At 46.8% G+C, this 22973-nt stretch overlaps 1 protein-coding gene across 1 annotated transcript in view; it reads right to left on the minus strand.

Annotated features, from left to right (window-relative positions):
* The window catches only part of ankef1a (ankyrin repeat and EF-hand domain containing 1a), a 35861-nt gene extending 13240 nt beyond the window's left edge, over window positions 1-22621 (minus strand). Inside the window, exons 1-5 of the mRNA XM_078230613.1 lie at window positions 22273-22621; window positions 9504-9703; window positions 8611-8760; window positions 5008-5131; window positions 851-1673 (exon numbers count right to left, since the gene is read on the minus strand). Of these exons, the coding sequence (XP_078086739.1) occupies window positions 851-1673; window positions 5008-5131; window positions 8611-8760; window positions 9504-9703; window positions 22273-22621 (1646 nt within the window). The remainder of the gene's footprint in view (window positions 1-850; window positions 1674-5007; window positions 5132-8610; window positions 8761-9503; window positions 9704-22272) is intronic.
* Between the last annotated feature and the right edge of the window lie 352 nt (window positions 22622-22973).

The following is a 22973-nucleotide window of genomic DNA, read 5'->3' on the forward strand; positions in this document are numbered from 1 at the left end:
TCACAACGACAGAGACCCAGGTTCAATCTGGCTTTGGGTGTGCAGACATTTCACATTCTCCCCGTGCCTGTGTGGGTTTCCTCCGGGTGCTCTGGTTTCCTCCCACAGTCCAAAGATGTGATGATTAGGTGGATTGGCCATGCTAAATTGCCCCTTAGTGTCCAAAGATGTGCAAGTTAGATGGATTGGCCATGCTAAATTGCCCCTTAGTGTCCAAAGATGTGCAAGTTAGATGGATTGGCCATGCTAAATTGTCCCTCAGTGTCCAAAGATATGTAGGTTAGATGGATTAGCCATGCTAAATGTGTGGGGTTACGGGAATAGGGCAGAGCAGGGTGAGTGGGCCTGGGTAAGATGCTCTTTTGGAGAGTCGGTGCAGACTTGATGGGCTGACCGCTCACCTTCTGCACTGCAGGGATTCTATGGTTCTATGGTAAATAGCTCAAATAGGCAATGTGGTGAACCACAGTTGGTTACCACTATGAGTGCTGAGCCATGGATGGTCAGCACTATGGGTATTTGTAGATATGTTACTGTTGTCACTGTTGGGGTTAGGGTTGGGCTGTTCTACCTGTTGATATTGTTCTGTGGTACACTCCAGTTGGCTCCGCCTACCTGGAGGAGTATAAAGGTCACTGCACTGTCTGGTGACCCTTTAGTCTGGAATTGTATTGTATATAGTGTGCTCCATTCTTGTTAGTAATAAAAGCCTTTATTTCCCGGGTACAATCTAGCCTCCCGAGTGATTTAATCGCGCATCAGGCAATTTTGCCGAAAAATTGATACAGCATCGATGACCATACTAAATTCAAAATGAACGTAACATCATCCAGGATTGAGTCAGACATACTTTGTTTCCACGAGGTATTTGGCAAGTGTAAAATTTCCATCTGCGCAGGCTGCCATAAGCGGAGTTGTGAAGAATTTGTCCTGCACGTTGACCGGTACTCCCTGGAAAAATGCTTTCTTCAAGGATTGCATATCTTCTGCTTTTGCCGCGTAGTTAATATTTGTATACACCTTCTCCGGCTTCTCCAGGTACCATGCGGAGTCGTCCTGCAGGGGATGCTCTGGTGGGTTATCTCGGCTAAATCTATTCCTATCCGTAAAAGTCTTGAAGCTTTCAATCATAAACTCTGGTGGGCCTCCATCTTCACGTCGAGTGATATATTCTTCCGGAAGAGTGCAGATTGGTATTGGGATTGCTAACTTGCCTTTTTTGCCGCGTTTGCCTTTCTTCCCCTTTTTCTTCTTTGGCTCATATGAAGACATGAGGTAAACCTTCTCAAGGTATTTGGTGCCTTTAAAGAACTCATTGACGTCAATAACTCCAGTCCGGGCCTTGTCGTGGGCGGCCATTAGCGCAGTTATTTCTTCTTCCTTCATCGGCACGTTCTTTTCCATGAGAATCGCGGCAAAGTCCTCCTTGGCCAACGTGCCGTCGCCCCGGTCCATTGTGGCAAATAAATTCCGAAGAGCGAGCTCGTGATACAGAGACCAGTCGTACAGCCGGATGGCCCAGGGGGCATTGGGATTCTTCACGTCGGGTTTGGAGTATTTGGTGAAGAGACGCTCGGCCTTACGGAGCTCCTTCACCACGGCTTTGTGGCCGTTGGCTTTGGCTGCGGCCGCCGGAGTTTTCTGCTGTAGGTTTTTTAGTTTGGGGTTGCTCCCTAAGAGGAACAAAAGCCAAGGATGCAAATGAGAGAGGAATATCAAACTGTGCAAGAAACTTCACACTTTTTTTGTCATTGCCCCTTACCCTTCTGCTCTGCATTCCTACTGAAGATCAGTAAGTTGCACAACTTACATAGAAACACAGAAGATAGGAGCAGGAGGAGGCCATTCAGCCCTTCGAGCCTACTCAGCCATTCACCATGATCATGGCTGATCGCCCAACTCAATAGCCTAATCCTGCTTTCTCCCCATAACCTTTGATCTCATTCGCCCCAAGTGCTATATCCAGCCGCCTCTTGAATACATTCAGTGTTTTGGCACCAACTACTTCCTGTGGTAATGAATTCCACAGGCTCACCACTCCTTGGGTGAAGAAATGTCTCCTCATCTCTGTCCTGGGCGGCACGGTAGCACAGTGGTTAGCACTGCTGCTTCACAGCTCCAGGGACCTGGGTTCGATTCCCGGCTTGGGTCACTGTCTGTGTGGAGTTTGCACATTCTCCTCGTGTCTGCGTGGGTTTCCTCCGGGTGCTCCGGTTTCCTCCCACACTCCAAAGATGTGCGGGTTAGGTTGATTGGCCATGCTAAAATTGCCCCTTAGTGTCCTGGGATTAGCGGGTAAAATATGTAGGGATATGGGAGTAGGGCCTGGGTGGGATTGTGGTCGGTGCAGACTCGATGGGCTGAATGGCCTCTTTCTGTACTGTAGGGTTTCTATGATTAAATGGTCTGCCCCGAATCCTCAGACTGTGCTGGATAATCAATGTAACCGATTCGATCTAAAACTTGCACTTGATGCCATATATTGAAAACTTATGGGCCCCACAGGATTTTCTAACCATAACCATCTCTAGCTCCATCTGTAGATAGAAGGGGTGGCACGGTGGCATTGTGGTTAGCACTGCTGCCTCACAGTGCCAGGGACCTGGGTTCGATTCCCGATTTGGGTCATTGTCTGTGCGGAGTCTGCACGTTCTCCCCGTATCTGCGTGGGTTTCCTCTGGGTGCTCTGGTTTCCTCCCACAGTCCAAAAGACATGCTGGTTAGGTGCATTGGCCATGCTAAATTCTCCCTCAGTGTACCCGAATAGCACCAGAGTGTGGCGACTATGGGATTTTCACAGTAACTTCATTGCGGCGTTAATGTAAGCCTACTTGTGACAATAATAAATAAACTTTCAACTTTAAGGAACTCTGCTGGTGACTGGCATTTCAAACTGGCCTACAATAATCCTGCTAATGAGCAACTAGAATCAACATTCACCTTGCCTGGCAGGAACTGAGCACAGGAGAGATTAAAATGGGTCACTTACTGGCCTGAGATTACACTGGATATCTACTTATAGATCATAGAATCCCTACAGTGCAGAAGGAGGCCATTTGGCCCATCCAGTATCTTGCCCAGGCCCTCTCCACCATCCTATCCCTGTAACCACACATATTTACTATGGTTAATCCATCTAACCTACACATCCTGGGACACTAAAGGGCAACTTGACTATGGCCAATCCACCTAGTCTGCACATCCTTGGACTGTGAGAGGAAACCAGAGCAATCCCATACAGATACTGGGAGAATGTGCAAACTCCACGCAGACAACTACCCAAGGCTGGAATCGAACCAGGGTCTCTGGCGCTGTGAGGCAGCCGTGCTCACCACTGTGCCACCCTGTAGAAAATGTTTGCAGGATCGTGAGGAAAGAGGAGGGAAATGGATTAGACAAACTCCTTCAAAGGACTGGCACATGCTTGATGGGCCGAACAGACATCTTTTTTATGAAGCTACATTCTCATCCAGCAGCATAGCATTGTTGCCAACTTTGAAATCACATAATTTAAATATAAAGGTCATGGCTTGGTAGTGAAGCTGCCACAGGAACCTGCGGAGAGTGGCCAGGAGAGGCTGAGCTAAGTAATGTGTTTTAGTACATGGGTGGATGGCTTGGGATCTAGAAAGAGCAAGACAACTGCTCTGCACTCCAGGAAAATTCCTGGACTCTGCCCCCTCTGCCCCAGTTCTCACTACACTGAGATCCCTCCCAACCAGCCCGCTGTGTATTTACTGTGTGCCAGGGTCGAGTTCCTTGTGCTCCCTGCGGCAGCTGCTTCCCAATTCAGATCTTTGCATCTGGTGTGTCTTGAAATTGTTAGGATCTGGAATACTCTGCCGGAAAGGGCAGTGGAAGCAGATCCAACTGTAACTTCCAAATGGGAAATTAGATAAATCCTTGAAGTACAGGGTGGCACAGTGGTTGGCACTGCTGCCTTACAGCGCCAGGGACTCGGGTTTGATTCCTGGCTTTGGGTCACTGTCTGTGCGGAGTTTGCACGTTCTCCCCGTGTCTGCGTGGGTTTCCTCCGGGTGCTCCGGTTTCCTCCCACAGTCCAAAGATGTGTGGGTTAGGTTGATTGGCCATGCTAAATTGGCCCTTACTGTCAGGGGGACTGGCAGGGTAAATACGTGGGGTTTTAGGGATAGGGACTGTGTGGAATTGTGGTCAGTGCTGACTCGATGGGCAAATGGCCTTCTTCTGCACTGTAGGGATTCTATGATTCTATGAACAGGGGTGGGAGAGAGAACTTTGCCAGATTGTGGGGAAAGAACGGTGAAATGTGGGATAGCTCATTCAAAGCAGTTACAACAGGCCGAATGGCCTCCTTCTATACCATGGCATAGTGGTTAGCACTGCTGCCTCATAGCACCAAGGACCCGGGTTCAATTCCAGCCTCCAGTGACTCTGTGTAGAGTTTGCATATTCTCCCCATGTCTGCGTGGGTTTCCTCCGGATGCTCCAGTTTCTCCTACAGTCCAAAGATGTGCAGCTACTCCCATGTGCAGGCTCAGTGGATTGGCCATGCTAAATTGCCCTTTAGTTTTCCAAGACGTGTAGCTTAGATGGATTAGCCTTGGTATATACGTGGGGTTACGGGAATAGGGTGGGGTGGTGGGCCTGGGAAAGATGCTCTGTCAGACTTGACGGGTCGAATGGCCTTCTTCTGCACTGTAGGGATTCTATGATTCTATAATTCATTCTCACCATTGCTTTGGGGAGATTTTAGATATTAAAATTAGGTCGGAAAGGCCTCGTGACCTTGCAGATCTCCAGAGGCGCTGCACTTTCCTTGCATATGAAGACGGCCTTGAGCCTGAAGCAGATGGATGCCTGACTAGAAGCCAGTCCCCAGAATCAAAGACTTGATGGCACATGGGAAAGCTTTCTGGGTCTTCTGTGGGCCACTCCCAGTGCATCAAGAAGTTAAAACTCCCGCCAGAAGCGCAGGAGATGCCTTGTGAAGCACCATCTAGGCTTCAAGAACTTAGTGACCCTTACCTCTTTGTGCCAAAAACTTGGCCGTATCAATGAAGCCTCCCAGTGCTGCCAGATGCAGTGCTGTATTTCCGTCCAAATTAATAACATTAAGGTCACAATCATGTGCAACCAAGGCTCGAATAACCTGAAAGAAAGATACGTGTCAGCAAACAGCAATCTCGTTTTCGTGCTTTTCCTTCGGCTTTCTTTACTTTGACCTCTTCCCACCATTAATGCATTATGTGTGATGGCGCTCTGGAATTTTAGTACCAGCACGGGCTCAAACAGAGCTTTCTAAGTGGATCATCTCATTGAGGAATTGTCATGGGCTTTCTCACACTTGCACAAATAATTTGACCCTGGAAGGCATGACACAAACAAAGGTGGGCATCACCTTGATCAAGTATTAACCGCTTTTTACAAGAGACTCACATCAAGGTTGGTTCCAACGCACAAATTCTGCCGAACATAGCTGGCACTGTAATATTTTCCTGGACTAAATTGTGACTAAATAGATATTTGGGACTGTCCACAATTTGGGCATTTAAGTGAACACTCTGTATCCACATAAGATACAAGCAAATTACTGCGACTGAATGTTGTGATGTGCCAAGTGCTCATCCAGGTGCAGTTTAAAGGATGTGAGGCAACCCGCCTCCACCACCTCCCAGCCAGACTGTTAACAACCTTGGTGTCATCTTTGACCCCAAGAGGTGACTGATCCCATTGATGTTATCTCTTTCTCTCTGAGGTTAAGGAAATTTGGCATGTCTGCAACGACTCTCACCAACTTCTACAGATGCACCATAGAAAACATTCTTTCTGGTTGTATCACAGCATGGTATGGCTCCTGCTTTGCCCAAGACTGCAAGAAACTACAAACTACAAAGAACATAGCCCAATCCATCACGCAAACCAGCCTCTCATCCATTGACTCTGTCTACACTTCCCGCTGCCTCGGCAAAGCAACCAGCATAATTAAGGACCCCACGCACCCCGGACATTCTCTCTTCCACCTTCTTCTGTTGGGAAACAGAGACAAAAGTCTGAGGTCACGTACCAATCGACTCAAGAACAGCTTCTTCCCTGCTGCCATCAGACTAAGTTGATCTTAAACACTAAGTTGATCTTTCTCTGCACCTTAACTTTGACTGTAACACTACATTCTGCACTCTCTCCTTTCCTTCCCTGTGCTTTGTCTGTATAACACGCGAGAAACAATACTTTTCACTGTATACTAATACGTGTGACAATAATAAATCAAATCAAATCTAACTCGTCAAGCCTCTTTTCATAATGTTACCCCTCAATCTTGTTAACATCCTAGTGAATTTAGCTATGAGGAGAGGTTGGAAAAATTTGGTTTGTTCTCACTGGAACGACGGAGGGGCAACCTGATAGAAGTCTACAAGATTATGAGGGGCATGGACAGAATGGATAGTCAGAAGCTTTTTCCCAGGATGGAAGAGTCAATTACTAGGGGGCACAGGTTTAAGGTGCGAGGGGCAAGGTTTAAAGGAGATGTACGAGGCAGGTTTTTTACAGAGGGTGATGGGTGCCTGGAACTCGCTGCCGGGGGAGGTAGTGGAAGTGGATACGATAGTGACTTTTAAGGGGCGTCTGGACAAATACATGAATAGGATGGGAATAGAGGGATATGGTCTCCGGAAGGGTCGGGGGTTTTAGTTCAGTTGGGCAGCATGGTTGGTGCAGGCTTGGAGGGCTGAAGGGCCTGTTCCTGTGCTGTAATTTTCTTTGTTCTTTGTATCAACACTGCAGCTTCCTCCATTGCTTAACCAAAACTGCACACATCACATCGTTCTACTGGGGCAGAGTTAAGAGATGATTCAAAAAGGAAAAAGGATTACTGATGCGCATGGGAGAGCTAGCAGGAGCGTGAGGTTAGACCAGGTGGCTTAAGTGAAGAAAGGACCAACAAAAACCAAATGGTTAGCTGCTGCATCCAGCATCTTGGTGATTCAGCAGCATATAGCATGAGTTACATTCAACCCTCCTGTGAAGTAGAGTCGTACTACCAAAATGAAGATAACACATTTATTATAAAGCACACAAGAAAGCATGGATTTGAAAAGAAACCTCACTGGGCTCAGCAGCCATGCAGTGGCATTCATTGCTGACCTCAAAGGAATGTGTGATATATGTGTATATGTTGGGGTCTAGGGTGTGGACTGCCACTTCAAGTGTGCATCAGATGATCCCCATGTCTGCGTGGGTTTCCTCCGGGTGCTCCGGTTTCCTCCCACAGTCCAAAGATGTGCGGATTAGGTGGATTGGCCAAGCTAAATCATCCCTTAGTATCAGGGGGATTAGCAGGGCAAATGCATGGGGTTATGGGGATAGGGCCTGGGTGGGATCGGTGTAGACTCGATGGGCCAAATGACCTCTTTCTGCACTGTCGGGATTCTATGACCCCTGGGTAATTAGCTCCTGATGTGGAGATGCCGGCGTTGGACTGGGGTAAACACAGTAAGAAGTTTAACAACACCAGGTTAAAGTCCAACCTGGTTAAAGGTTGGACTTTAACCTGGTGTTGTTAAACTTCTTACTGTAATTAGCTCCTCCCAGTGCGGGACTCTGTTGGGCTGTCTTAACCTGACTGTGAATCCAGTAAGAAGTCTCACAACACCAGGTTAAAGTCCAACAGGTTTATTTGGAATCATGAGCTTGCAGAGCGCTGCCCCTTCATCCGGTGAATGCCAGCATCCCCACATCATGGCGGACTGTGAATGAGTGCACACCCTTAAATAATGAGTTCAAAGTTTATTTACTCGTGTGACGAGTAGGAGTGAAGCTGATCATTAGTAATTATGAACGCTGTATTTCGTTAAAAACCCAGTTACACCTCAGTCTACAAAGATATAATCTTGCAAATGAGACTGAGAAGAAGAGCAGAGGCTGTCATTGGTTCAGTGATTTCTGATTCAATATCTCAACAGCGCACCCACTGGAGATATCTAGACTAACAGGTATATCTTCTGGGGTTTCCACTTCAGTTTATTTATTTAAATTTATTTATTACATAATTACATTTATTTATTACATTAACACTGCAATGATGTTACTGTGAAAATCCCCTAGTCGCCACCCTCCGGTGCCTGTTCGGGTACACTGAGAGCTAGTGGCTTTTGCTACCAAATAAACCTGTTGGACTTTAACCTGGTGTTGTGAGACTCCTTACGGAGAATTTAGCACAGACAACGCACCTAACCGCACCTTCCAGACTGTAGGAGGAAACCGGAGCACTCGGAGGAAACCAGGGAGAATATGCAGACTCCGCACAGACAGCGACCCAAGCCGGGAATCGAACCCGGCTCCCTGGCGCTGTGAGGCAGCAGTGCCAACCACTGTGCCACCGTGCCGCCCCTAGGCTCTGTGAGGCAGCAGTTCTCGCCATTGTGCCTCTTGTGTGAACTTCAGACGTTGCTGTCAGTTTCAGGGGAGGGGTAATGAGGGCAAACGCTTGACACCTTTACTGCCAATACTCCCACAAAAACCAGACAAGTATATTTAAGATTTGATGCAGTTCCTGCGACAGACAGGAGAGTAGAGTTAATTCAGTGACTAAAGCATCAGAGGGGATTTGCGCCATCTCTATTTCCGTACCTCAAAATGCCCCCCTTGTGCAGCGAAATGTGCAGCGTTGTACCGCTCGTTTTGTAGGACATTAATCTCACACCCTTTCTCCAGTATAGCACAGACAACCTCGATCGCCCCTTCTCGTGACGCTTCCATCAAAGCCGTGTGACCCGTTACCTATAAAAGTCATTAAAGTGAGAAAAGTTTCATCAAGCCCCATCCACAGAAAAAAAGTCAAACTTTGTTACTTGCAGCCAGCAATGAGGTTAAATTATTACGCACTGAAATAAACTGAACTGCTGATCACAAAGGTAGGGATAGGGTTGGATGAACAATGTGCCACTCCCCAGTATGATACCAATCTGCCCACAGGAAATCTATCAATGCGCAACATCACTGGTCCTCTTTGACCAACTGTAAGACCAAAAGACATAGAAGCAGAATGAGGCCACTCGGCCCATCGAGTCTGCTCCGCCATTCAATCATGGCTGATATTTTTCTCATCCCCATTCTCCTGCCTTTCCCCCATAACCCCTGACCCCCTTATTAATCAACTCACCTCCTCTTGCTCCCAGTCCTAAGCAAGAGTGGTTGACAAAAGAGAGGACTTGAGGAAAGGTTTTTTTTTACACAATCTGGAATGCACTGTCAGAAGGGCTGTAAATGCAGACTCAACGGAAACATTCAAAAGAGAGACTTGTTCACATACCTGAAGGAGATTTTTTTCCATAGGCAACAAGGAAAGAACAGAGGAGTAGGATTCATCGGAAAGCTCTACAAAAGAATCAGCATGGGCAAAATGGCTGGATGGCCTCCTCCTGTGCTGTAGCATTAAGTGTTTCGATGATGCTACGCAGCTAGTTGTCTAAGTGGCCTATCTAGTCTGGTTGGCTTACCCGGTTCACTTGGGACATCCTTACCTCATACCTAGAATTTGGATCAGCTCCTTTCTCTAGTATCTGGAGACACATCTCAGTGCAGGCTGCAGCCTGTTCACAGGCTAGCAAGAAGACTGGCTTTCCATTGTTTGAGCAGTTGTTAATGTCAGCTCCGTGTGCGAGCGCAATCTCCAAGCAACGAAGGTGGCGAACGGTGGGAGCGATGCAGTAATAGAGAATGCCTGCATAAAATTGGGGAGAAAGAAAACACTGAAGAGAAAAAAAATTCATAGGTGAAAACAATTCGATTCAATCCCCTCCAATTCGACTTTCAAGTTTGCTGACAACACCACCGTAGTGGGTCGGATCTCAAACAATGACGAGACAGAGTACAAGAATGAGATAAAGAATCTGATGAACTGGTGCGGCAACAATAGTCTCTCCCTCAATGTCAACAAAACGAAGGAGATTGTCATTGATATCAGGAAGCGTAAAGGAGAACATGTCCCTGTCTACATCAATGAGGACGAAGTAGAAAGGGTCGAGAGCTTCAAGGTTTTAGGTGTCCAGATCACCAACAGCCTGTTCTAGTCCCCCCATGCCAACACTATAGTTAAGAAAGCCCACCAATGCCTCTACTTTCTCAGAAGACAAAGGAAATTTGGCATGTTAGCTACGACTCTCACCAACTTTTACAGATACACCATAGAAAGCATTCTTTCTGGTTGTATCACAGCCTGGTATGGCTCCTGGTCTACCCAAGACCGCAAGGAACTACAAAAGGTTGTGAATGTAGCCCAATTCATCACGCAAACCAGCTCCCATCCACTGACTCTGTCTACACTTCCCACTGCCTCGGAAAAGCAGCCGGCATTATTAAGGACCCCACGCACCCCGGACATTCTCTCTTCCACCTTCTTCCTTCGGGAAAAAGATACAAAAGTCTGAGGACACGTACCAACCGACTCAAGAACAGCTTCTTCTCTGCTGCTGTCAGACTTTTGAATGGACCTACCTTGCATTAAGTTGATCTTTCTCTACACCCTAGCTATGACTGTAACACTACATTCTGCACTCTCTCCTTTCCTTCTCTATGAACGGTATGTTTTGGCTGTATTGTGCGCAAGAAACAATACTTTTCACTGTATGTTAATACATGTGACAATAATAAATCAAATCAAATTCCATAGCTGATATAATTCTGCATGATACCGAGATATCTTGAAACCTGGATAAAAGCAAATTACTGCGGATGCTGGAATCTTTGCTGAGCACCTTCGGTCTGTGCGCAGTCAGGACCCTGACCTTCCGGTTGCTGCCATTTTAACCCACGATCCTGCTCCCCGTGCCCACATGTCTGTCCTTGGCCCGCTGCAATGTTCCAGTGAAGCTCAACGCAAACTGGAGGAACAGCATCTCATCTTCCGGCTCGGCACTTTACAGCCTTCTGGTCTCAACATCGAATTCAACAACTTCAGATGATTTGCTCTACCCCACCTCCACCCCTTTGTTTTCATTCTATTTTATTTAATTTTTTACTGTTCTCTACCTTTTATTTCTTTATGGTCTTCCTTCATTTTTCTTCCCACCCCACTCTTTCCTTCCCCTTACTTCATCCCTCTTCCCTTACCTTTTCTTTCCCCTCTTATCCTTTTCCACATTCTACCTCTGTCCCATTCCTTCCCCCCTCCCCCAACATCTTCATCTGTCACAGCTTACAGCTTCTCGGCCATTCAGACCCTTTATTCTCTCTGTGGACAGCTATTGGCAACCTTCCCCCCCACCCCGGTTTCTATGGCTATGACTCATCTTTCATTCCCTCCCCCTGCAGTATAAATATCTCCCACTTTCTATGTCTTTTAGCTTTGACAAAGGACTTTGACTCGAAACATCAGCTCTTTTCTCTCCTTACAGATGCTGCCAGACCTGCTGAGATTTTCCAGCATTTTCTCTTTTGGTACCTCGAAACCTGTTTGCTTTAATTATAGCTGTGTGGTAATGAGTGTGAGCCTTAAAAGAGTGAGGCACTCTAACACATAAACTTCTGGGCTGCGGCATATTCTGACCCAGCCACAGTGAAGGAACGGCGATGTATTTCCAAGTCAGGATGCTGTGTGTGGCCTGGAGAAGAAATTTACAGGTGGTGGTGTCCCCATGTATCTGCTGCCCTTGTCCTTCTAGATGGAAGTGGTCATGGGTTTGGAAGGTGCTGTCTAAGGATCTTTGGTGAATTGCTGCAGTGCATCTTGTAGATAGTACACACTGCTGCCACTGAGCGTCGGTGGTGGAGGGAGTGGATGTTTGTGGATGTGATGCCAATCAAGCGGGGCTGCTTTGTCCTGGGTGGTGTCGAGCTTCTTGAGTGTTGTTGGAGCTGCACCCATCCAGGCAAGTGGGGAGTATTCCATCACACTCCTGACTTGTGCCTTGTCGATGGTGGACAGATATTTGGGGAGTCAGGAGGTGAGTTAATCGCTGCAGGATTCCTTGCCTCTGACCTGCTCTTTTCAGCATTGTATTTATATTGCCAGTCCGGTTCAGTTTCTGATCAATGCTAAACACACTATCAACATCCTGGGGGACTCAGCGGTGGTAATGCCATTGAGTATCAACGGGAGATGGTTAAGATTCTCTCATGTCAGAGATTGAAATTGCCTGGCACTTGTGTGGTGCAAATGTTACTTGCCACTTAACAGCCCAAGCCTGAATATTGTCCAGGTCTTGCTGCATATGGACACAGAGAGTGACTCACGGATGCCTAGTCTTGAGTTGTTGTAACTGTTCAAAGTTTACCCAGAGACAAAAACAGAAAGTGCTGGAAAATCTCAGCAGGTCTGACAGCATCTGTGGAGAGAGAATAGAGTCAACGTTTCAAGTCTGGATGATCCTTCGTCCTCTGACAAAGGGTCATCCAGACTTGAAACGTTGGCTCTATTCTTTGAATCTGAATTTGATTTATTATTGTGACATGTATTAATATACAGTGAAAAGTATTGTTTCTTGCGCGCTGTACAGACAAAGCATACCATTCATAGAGAAGGAAAGGAGAGATTGCAGAAAAGAACAAAGAACAAAGAACAGTACAGCACAGGAAACAGGCCCTTCGGCCCTCCAAGCCTGTGCCTCTCCTTGGTCCAACTAGACCAATCGTTTGTATCCCTCCATTCCCAGGCTGCTCATGTGACTATCCAGATAAGTCTTAAACGATGTCAGCGTGCCTGCCTCCACCACCCTACTTGGCAGCGCATTCCAGGCCCCCACCACCCTCTGTGTAAAAAACGTCCCTCTGATGTCTGAGTTATACTTCGCCCCTCTCAGCTTGAGCCCGTGACCCCTCGTGATCGTCACCTCCGACCTGGGAAAAAGCTTCCCACTGTTCACCCTATCTGTACCCTTCATAATCTTGTATACCTCTATTAGATCTCCCCTCATTCTCCGTCTTTCCAAGGAGAACAACCCCAGTCTACCCAATCTCTCCTCATAGCTATGACCCTCCATACCAGGCAACATCCTGGTAAACCTTCTCTGCACTCTCTCCAATGCCTCCACGTCCTTCTGGTAGTGCGGCGACCAGAACTGGACGCAGTACTCCAAATGTGGCCTCCAGAATGTTACAGTCATAGCGAGGGTGCAGAGAAAGATCAACTTAATGCGAGGTAGGTCCATTCAAATGTCTGATGGCATTTCTTGAGTCAGTTGGTACGTGATCTCAGACTTTTGTAGCTTTTTCCTGATGGAAGAAGGTGGAAGAGAGAATGTCTGGGGTGTATGGGGTCCATGATTATGCTGGCTGCTTTTCCAAGGCAGCGGGAAGTGCAGACAGAGTCAATGGATGGGAGGCTGGTTTGAGTGATGGACTGGGCTTCATCCTCTCTCTACAGATGCTGTCAGACGTGAGGTTTTCTAGCATTTTCTGTTTTTGTTTCAGATTCCAGCATCCACAGTATTTTGCTTTTATCTTAGTAATCCAGAGACCCAGGGTAATGTTCCAGGGACCCAAGTTCGAATCCCACCACGGCAAATGGGAATATTTGAATGAAATAAAAAATCTGGAATTTAAAAAGTCTCCTGATTATTGCAAAAACCCATCTGGTTCAGTAATGTCTTTTAGGGAAGGAAATTTGCCATCCTTACCTGATCTGGGGTGGCACGATGACACAGTGGTTAGCACAGTTGCCTCACAACGCCAGGGATCCAGGTTTGATGACTGGCTTGGGTCACTGTCTGTGTGGAGTCTGCACGTTCTCCCCGTGTCTGCATGGGTGCTCCGGTTTCCTCCCACAGTTTCCTCCCACATCTCCCAAAGATGTGCAGGTTAGGTGGATTGGCCATGCTAAATTGGCCCTCAGTGTCAGGGAGACTAGCTAGGGTAAATTCATGGTGTAATGGGGATAGGGCCTGGATGGGATTGTGGCCGATGCAAATGCGATGGGCCGAATGGCCTCCCTCTGTGCTTTAGGATTCTATGATTCTATGATCTGGCCTACATGTGACTCCAGACCCACAACAATGTAGTTGACTCTTAACTGCCCTCCAAAATGGGCAATTAGGGATGGGCAACAAATGTTGGCCCAGCCAGTGACACCACAGCCCATTAAAAAAGGCTCCCTGATTTGTAATATCTCTAACATGCAACACAGGAGCAGGAGTAGGCCATTTGGCCCTTTGCGAGCCTTCTCTACCATTCAATAAGATCATGACAGATCTGGTTGTCGTCCCTGCTCCACTTTCCTGTCTGCCCCCCCACCTCCCCACCATCCCACCTACAATTCTACCTCCAAAGACTTATTACAGTGTATTCAACATGACTTGCCATCAAGGTACATTATATCTTAAGAAATTCCTTTTTACATAGCAGTTCCTTGGATTATCATCACCGCAAGCTAAGGCATGTTTATCTTTTGTTACAGTGAAGTACCCAGGAGTTAAGTCCTAGATGCGGTAGCCATAACATGATCAAAATATTGTATTGCCTTTTGAATTGGAGTCTTGTTATGTTACCACCAGATTACTACCCGAGTGGCAGTCACTACAAGCGCCACTGTTTTAATTACAGTTTTCAAGTTAGGTGCAAATCCCCCAGGCTGTGTTTATATTACAGGATGGTTGTAACAATCGGTTCGGCATAAACTCCGCGAATGTTTTGGAAACTGTTCTGTTTACGTTGCTGAGCAGTCAGAATATGGGTCCAGTTTGCCACAGTCTAGGCCTGAATGTCCCCATAATCTGAAGTCCTCCCTCGTGTCGTTCTAGCCATTAAGCTGTCAGATCTTCTGGCTTCTCCCACTATTTTCAAATTCTCGTCCTTTTTTTCAAATCCGCCCCTCCAATGACCCGACCCCTTTAAAGTTTATTTATTAGTATCACAAGTAGGCTCACATTAACACTGCAATGAAGTTACTGTGAAAATCCCCTAGTTGCCACACTCTGGCACCTGTTCGGGTACACTGAGGGATAATTTAGCACGGCCAATGCACCTAACCAGCATGTCTTTTGCTCTGTGGGAGGAAACTGGAGGAAACCCACGCAGACACGGGGAGAACGTGCAGACTCCGCACAGACAATGACCCAAGCCGGGATTTGAACCGTGAGGCAGCAGTGCTAACCACTGTGCTATCCACGAAATTAGGTCGTTAAACTGTAGCCGATAATTTAGGGTGGTGTTTTAATTTTGCAGTCTCTTTTGGGAGGGTGTTTCCTCCCCCCCAGCTTATTCCTCACATTTGCCTCTTGGATCTCGAGCTCATTATATACACTGAGATTAGTGAAGGTGTGCTGCATTGTCAAAGGTAGGCACCTTCTTCAAGATGAGGTGTTAAACCAAGGTGTTAAACTTCACCAAAACAGGTCTGCACATTCAAGCAGCATCTGTGTTTGAATGGAAGGACAGCAAAGAAAGAGTAATTAAGTGAGAAAAATTGTTGAATTCAGCAGGGGATTTATTGATATTAATTTAATTACGAGAGATCCAAATGGAATTGAATCTTTAAAAAAATCAACCCATTTAGTGTTTGTGAATTGTGCACTATTTGCCTAATTCACTGGTGTGTGTACCGGGAATACAAGGGTGTGATATACCAGGGTACATGGAATAGGTCCCATAATGAGATCAAGTTACTGCAAACAGATGTTGCTGTTTAAAAGTATAAATTTTGTATATTGCTATATTTGGCCATGGTGTGGAATTCAGTTGCTATCTTTGAAGAATTAATTAAAAGGCAGGTTATTTTTGTTTTCTCTCGACAAACTGCCTACTAAAAAAGAAGCCTTTGATGGGAAGTGACGGCAGTGCGCAGGAACATAACGCGGCTTCAACAGGTGCTTCAACAGCACCTGTGACCTCCACCATCTAGAAGGACAAGGAGCAGCAGACACATGGGAACACCATCACCTGCAAGTTCCCCGCCAAGCCACTCACCATCGTGACTTGGAAATATGTCACCGTTCCCTCACTGTTGCTGAGTCAGAACCCTGAACCACCCTCCCTGGCAGCTCTGTGGGCACGGGGGTGGGGAAACAGAGAATCGCGACCAAAGTATAAAACCATGAACGTCTTTCTTTTATCATAAACTGTAAGAAAACAATAGTTATCCCTGGTGTCCAACTGAATATCTATTCCTCAAATCAATATCACCGTCAACATCAAAATAGATTATTTGGCCATTCATAGAATCCCTACAGTGCAGAAGGAGGTCATTCGGCCCATCTAGACTGCGTCAACCACAATCCTACCTAGTCCCCACTCCCACAATCCCATACATTTACCCTGCTAACCCTCCGACACTAGGGTCAATTTAGCATGGCCAATCAACCGAACCCGCACATCTTTGGACTGTGGGAGGAAACCGGAGCACCCAGAAGAAACCCGAGCAGACACGGGGAGAATGTGCAGACTCCACACAGACAGTGATCGAAGCTGGGAATCGAACCCAGGTCCCTGGTGCTGAAAGGCAGCAGAGCTAACCACTGTGCCACTGTCCCTCCACATTACTATTAGTGGGATCTTGCTGTGCACCAATTGGCTGCCGTTTTTCCTACATGCCAACAATGACTACACTTCAAAAAGCGTTTCATCAGCTGTAAAGCACTTTGGATATTCTGAGGTTGTGAAACGTACTCTGTGAAGGCAAGTCCTTGTTTTACAGGAAGGGTTTGCAGGGCGGCACGGTGGCACGGTGGTTAGCACTGCTGCCCCACAGCGCCAGGGACCAGGGTTCGATTCCCGGCTTGTGTCACTGTCTGTGCGGAGTTTGCACATTCTCCCCGTGTCTTGGTGGGTTCCCTACAGGTGCTTCGGTTTCCGCCTACACTCCAGAGATGTGTGGGTTAGGTTGAACTACTGTGTTAAATTGCCCCTTAATGTCAGGGGGATTAGCAGGGTAAATGCATGAGTTACAGGGATAGGGCCTGTGGAGGGGGATTGTTGTCGGTGCAGGCTCAATGGGCCAAATGGCCTCCTTTCTGCACTGTATTTTATTTACTTATTTTGTTTAGTAACATCACAAGTAGGCTTACATTAACACTTGAATGAAGTTACTGTGAAAATCCCCCAGTCACCACATTCCGGCGTCTGTTCACATACACTGAGGGAGAATTTAGCATGGCCAATCCACCAAACCAGCATATCTTTGGACTGTGGGAGGAAACCAGAGCACCCGGAGGAAACCCATGCAGACATGGGGAGAATGTGCAGACTCCACACAGACAGTGAACGAAGCCGAGAATCGAACCCAGGTCCCTGGCAGTGTGAGGCAGCAGTGCTAACCACTGTGCCACCGTGCCTATGATTCTATGATATAAGGACCACAGAAAGCACACAACAAAGATTCACTAGATTGACAGCAGAAATGGAGGTTATGGCTACAAGGAATGATTAAAGCGGATCGAGTATAAGCTTTCAAAATTCTGGAAGAATTTCCATGGGTAAATAATCAAATATTGTTTCCATTCCTTGTCAAATTGCTAACAAGGAGGCACAGGTTAACATTCAAACAGCACAATAAATTTCACAACAGCTTCTGACAAGCTGCAAACACTTCTAGACACAAGATGATCAATCACAAGTAGTAGCTAAGTGGTCCGTCTGCCTTTAAAGCATCAACAGTAAATACAGTTAAATAGGAAATCAGAGGATTGAGTGACGTGCTGCATCATCACTGCACACAACTACCTTATTCTATCTCAACAACAGATGTAAGGGTTAAACTTTGGAAAGCAAAGTCAAATTATTTAACCCTTCTTACAAAAACAGACCACCGTATGGATCTGTTTGATTCCACTTTAATGGTCCAGGGTGGATATCACACGCTTAAACGTTTCGCTGAACAGGGTGGCACTGTGGTTAGCACTGATGCCTCACAGCGCCAGGGACCCGGGTTCAATTCTGGCCTTGGGTCACTGTCTGTGTGGAGTTTGCACATTCCTCCCGTGTCTGCGTGGGTTTCCTCCGGGTGCTCCGGTTTCCACCCACTGTTCAAAGATGTCTGGGTTAGGTGGATTGGCGATGCTAAATTGCCCCTTAGCGTCAGGGGAAGTAGCTGGGTCGATACATAAGGTTATAGGGACATGGCCTGGATGGGGAATGTTGTCGAGGCAGGTTTAATGAGCCAAACGGCCTCCTTCTGCACCATAAGGATCCTATAAGACGTTTGTCGAAGCTTTCCATCTTGCACTCATCAGATAAATTTAGAAAAAAAAACAATGACAGGAGAAAACAACATATTCATACTGTATGAGAAGGGAGTGCTGATTGGTTAGCAAAAGGATTCTGAAAGGCAGAGGCATTGCAATGGAGAATGCACCAGTTGATGGGAACTGACAGTTAACCGCAAAGCATTGTTTGAAATTTAACCCAGGCTGCTTGACTCAGAATTATATTGCTTCCCCTGGCATTGGTGTTTTCTTGCGAATTGCCCTAATGAGTGCAAAGTGAAAAGGTTTGCCAAACAATGTCAATCTTTCTCAGCAAGTTCTGTACTATTAAACTGTATTTTGCAGTTCAGTGGGGTTCATTTGTGGTTAGATGTGATACCACACCAGGGCTCATGGGGTACCCTTCACATCTCAAATCCTAGATAGTTGACACTCCTTGTAACATGCTCATATTATTGGAGAATCAGAAAGCCCATCCACCCAGTGCTGTAAGCTGGAGAGTTGTGGACACATTGCCAGGACTTTTAGTCCATTAATCACATTTTGTGCTGGCGAGCTGAATGTAGCAAATGAGAAACTAAGAGGCTAAAATTCCGTGGGGACTTCTTCCACTGATCTGTCATAACATTGGCAGAGCCGCTACAGAAATCCTGAAAGCAAAGTGCATAAACAATGGGGCAGGTTGTTGCAGGAAGAAATAAAGGCACGCTAACAGATTGGCAAATTCGGAGATAGAATAATTGAATCCTACAGTGCAGAAGGGCCCATCCAGGCCCTATCCCCATAACCCCATGCATTTACCCCATCTGGTCCCCCTGACAGTAAGGGGAAATTTATCATGGCCAATCCACCTCTCCCGCACATCTTTGGACTGTGGAAGGAAAACGGATCACCCGGAGGAAACCCACGCAGACATGGGAAGAACGTGCAAACCCCACACAGACAGTGACCCAAGCCGGGAATCGAACCCAGGTCCCTGGCGCTGTGAGGCAGCAGTGCTAACCACCGTGCCACCCTGTTTTTTTTTAGGGTGGGGGGGGGGGGGGGAGCAGTTGTTGGAGGATAGGGTTATCTGATTCTGGGTGGGGTCCGATTTGAGGGTGGGTCTAGGGGAAAGAGAGAAAAGTACTTGTCTCTTCAATGCAGCAATTCTCACCTTCCCCTAGCCTTCCTCAGGAAACTTGGCTGGCCCAGGTTTAACGTTGAAAGGCAGATAAAGTTTGAGGCATCCAAACTTATTATAAATGAACGATCAACTCAGCTCTTGAGAGTGGGTAACTCCTGTCTCAGCTCAGTTAAAAACTGGAAGTGAGTGGGTTGGAGACTGGTTGGGGTCAGGTATGAGAGCTTTAAAAAATACTTTCACGTCCAACTTGTCAAAAAAACGACTCATTTTTGAAGGTTGTAATTACTCCCGATGGTTTGAGTCACAATATCTGGAAGTTGCTGGCCCATTTACTCTGCTCTGCCACTTTGCTTCACTCAGATGCCCTCTCACCCTAAGCCATCCCATTATTTTTTAAGGACTTTGTGTTCTGTATAAGGATCATTTGGATCCGAAACATTGGACGGGATTTTCCAGTTGCACTCGCCCCAAGATCAAGACCAATATATTCTTTCCGGTTGTATCACAGCTTGGTATGGCTCCTGCTCCGTCCAAGACCGCAATAAACTACAAAAGGTCGTGAACGAAGCCCAGTCCATCACTCAAACCAGCCTCCCATCCATTGACTCTGTCTACAATTTCTACTGCCTCGGAAAAGCAGCCAGCATAATCAAGGACCCTGTGCACCCTGGGCATTCTCTCTTCCACCTTCTTCTGTCGGGAAAAAGATACAAAAGTCTGAGGTCACGTATCAACCGACTCAAGAACAGCTTCTTCCCTGCTGCCATCAGACTTTTGAATGGACCTACCTCGCATTAAGTTGAACTTTCTCTACACCCTAGCTATGACGGTAACACTACATTCTCCAGTCTCTCCTTTCCTTCTCTATGAATGGTATGCTTTGTCTGTATAGCGCGCAAGAAGCAATACTTTTCACTGTACACCACTACATGTGACAATAATAAATTTAATCAAAAAAGACCGGAAAATCCCGCCCGAGGTGAACGGACCTTTGAGTGATCCAGATCCCACCCGCTATGATTCCAGTGGCAGGCTGGACAGGAAAATTCTGCACATTAACTGTGCTTCTCTCCAAGATGCTGCCAGACCTGCTGAGTTTACCCTGCATTTCAAGAACTTGTGGAATTGCACATTAATTGACTATTAAGCTTACTGCGGAAGTTTAAGTCTGGTAAGCAGCTTTATAACAATGCAATAATTTTCAGTGCAATGCCAGTCTGTCTCATTGAACGATTTGCAAGGTAAAAACTGGTGTTACAGGATTAGGGCCTGGGTGGGATTGTTATTGGTGCAGGCTGGATGGGCCGAATGGCCTCCTTCTGCACTGTAGGGATTCTATGATACTAGTTGCACCTCGTATTAATTTGTTTGAGAAAGGTGGGGGCATAGCTTTAATATAAATCGGGGGACAGGAACACAAGGCTCTCTTTCACTCCAGATCAATATTAAATGGAACTGGAGAGAAACCGTAGAGGATTGAGATAAGTATTATACAATAAAGTCTCTCAAGTATCACACCGTCATGATTCTTACTCTGTTGCAATTTTTGATAACCATACCTGTGACTTTTCATGATTTTCATTTTTGCAAATGTTGATTTGCAAACAGGATCTGCAGGCATTTAGAGAGGCAATGACTGAATAGGGACAGTCAGCATGGCTTTGTGAGTGGAAAATCATGTCTCACAAATTTGATTGAGTTTTTTGAAGGGGTAATGAAGAAGGTAGATTAGGGCAGTGCAATCGATGTTTTCTACGTGGACTTTGGCAAGGCCTTTGACAAAGTACCGATTGGTAGGTTGCATAAGGATGAGGTAGCTAATTGGATACAAAATTGGCTTGACGACAGAAGATGGTTGTGGAGGGTTGTTTTTCAAACTGGAGGCCTGTGACCAGCGGTGTGCCTCATCGATCAGTACTGGGTCCACTGTTATTTGTCATTTATATTAATGATTTGGATGAAAATTTAGGAGGCATGGTGGTACGTTTGCAGATGACACCAAGATTGGTGACATAGTGGACAGTGAAGAAGGTTATCTAGGATTGCAACGGGATCTTGATCAATTGGGCCAGTGGGCTGACGAATGGTAGATGGAGTTTAATTTAGATAAATGTGAGATGCATTTTGGTAGATTGAACCAGGGCAGGACTTACTCAGTTAATGGTAGGGCGTTGGAGAGAGTTATAGAGCAAAGAGATTTGGGGTAAAGGTTCATAGCTCCTTGAAAGTGCAGTCACAGGTGAACAGGGTTGAGAAGAAGGCATTTGGCATGCTTGGTTTCATTGGTCAGAACATTGAATACAGAAGTTGGGATGTCTTGTTGAAGTTGTACAAGGCAATGGCAAGGCCAAACTTAGATTACTGTGTACAGTTCTGGTCACCCTATTATAGAAAGGATATTATTAAACTTGAAAGAATGCAGAAAAGATTTACAAGGATGCTTCCGGTACTTGGTGGTTTGAGTTATAAGGAGAGGCTGGATAGACTGGGACTTATTTCTCTGGATCGAGAAGGCTGACATATTCAGTGATCACAATCTTATAGAGGTCCATAAAATAATGAGGGGCATAGATAAGTCAACATCTTTTCCCAAAGATAGGGGAGTCTAAAACTAGAGGGCATAGGTTTAAGGTGAGAGGGGAGAGATAGAAAAGTGTCCAGAGGGGCAATTTTTTCAAACAGAGGGTGGTGAGTGTCTGGAACAAGCTGCCAGAGGAAGTAGTAGAGGCGGATACAATTTTGTCTTTTAAAAAGTATTTAGACAGTTACACGGATAAGATGGGTATAAAGGGATTTGGGCCAAATGCGGGCAATTGGGATTAGCTTAGTGGTTAAAAAAAAGAGCGGCATGGACAAGTTGGGCCGAAGGGCCTGTTTCCATGCTGTAAACCTCTATAAATCTGTCATATTTTGACAATGATAAATCCATGATCTTCTAAGAAATTACCACCATAACTTTGCAGCCTTGTTCATGTACAGTGCATGCCACACAAAACATAGGAACCATCCAAGTGTTCATGGTCACACTCTCACCTTTGCCGTCCTTGTCCACCAGGGTCATATCTCCATGTGCCTCTGCCAGAGCCTCCAGAGTTCTGTCGTGTCCCACTTCAGCTGCGATCATTGCGGCGGTGCGCCCGTTCTTATCCACCACATTGGACTCAGCCCCCAGCGAGAGCAGCAGCTTACAGATCTCCACATCGTTGGCCACCGAGGCCAGGTGTAAGGCATATTCCCCCTGACAGGGTTCGCTCAGATTCACCAAGTGCGGCACTCCGAGAGTCAGCAGCTTCTCGATCTCGGCTTTATCCCGCTGCCGGACATACTGGATCAGTTTGTAAACCTGCAGGATCTGAAGGCGCCCCTGGGCTATGCCGGTCATCTCACCATTGCCAGCTCAGCCCCTCCTCACACTGCAATCTTCTAAATTCATAAAAAACAATCACATATTCAGTGATCACAGTCGAATTGTATCCCCTCCCTCCCCTCCCGCCCTCACTCCCCCCCCTCCCTCCCTCCCCCTCACCCCCTCCCTCCCCCCTCCTCCCCCCTCACCCCCTCCCTCCCCCCTCTCCCCTCACCCCCTCCCTCCCCCCCTCCTCCCCCTCACCCCCTCCCTCCCCCCCTCCTCCCCCTCACCCCCTCCCTCCCCCCCTCCTTCCCCCCCTCCTCCCCCCTCACCCCCTCCCTCCCTCCCTCACCCCCCTCCCTCCCTCCCTCACCCCCTCTCCCTC

Source organism: Mustelus asterias, chromosome 15 (assembly GCF_964213995.1).
Source record: "Mustelus asterias chromosome 15, sMusAst1.hap1.1, whole genome shotgun sequence".
Lineage (NCBI taxonomy): Eukaryota > Metazoa > Chordata > Chondrichthyes > Carcharhiniformes > Triakidae > Mustelus > Mustelus asterias.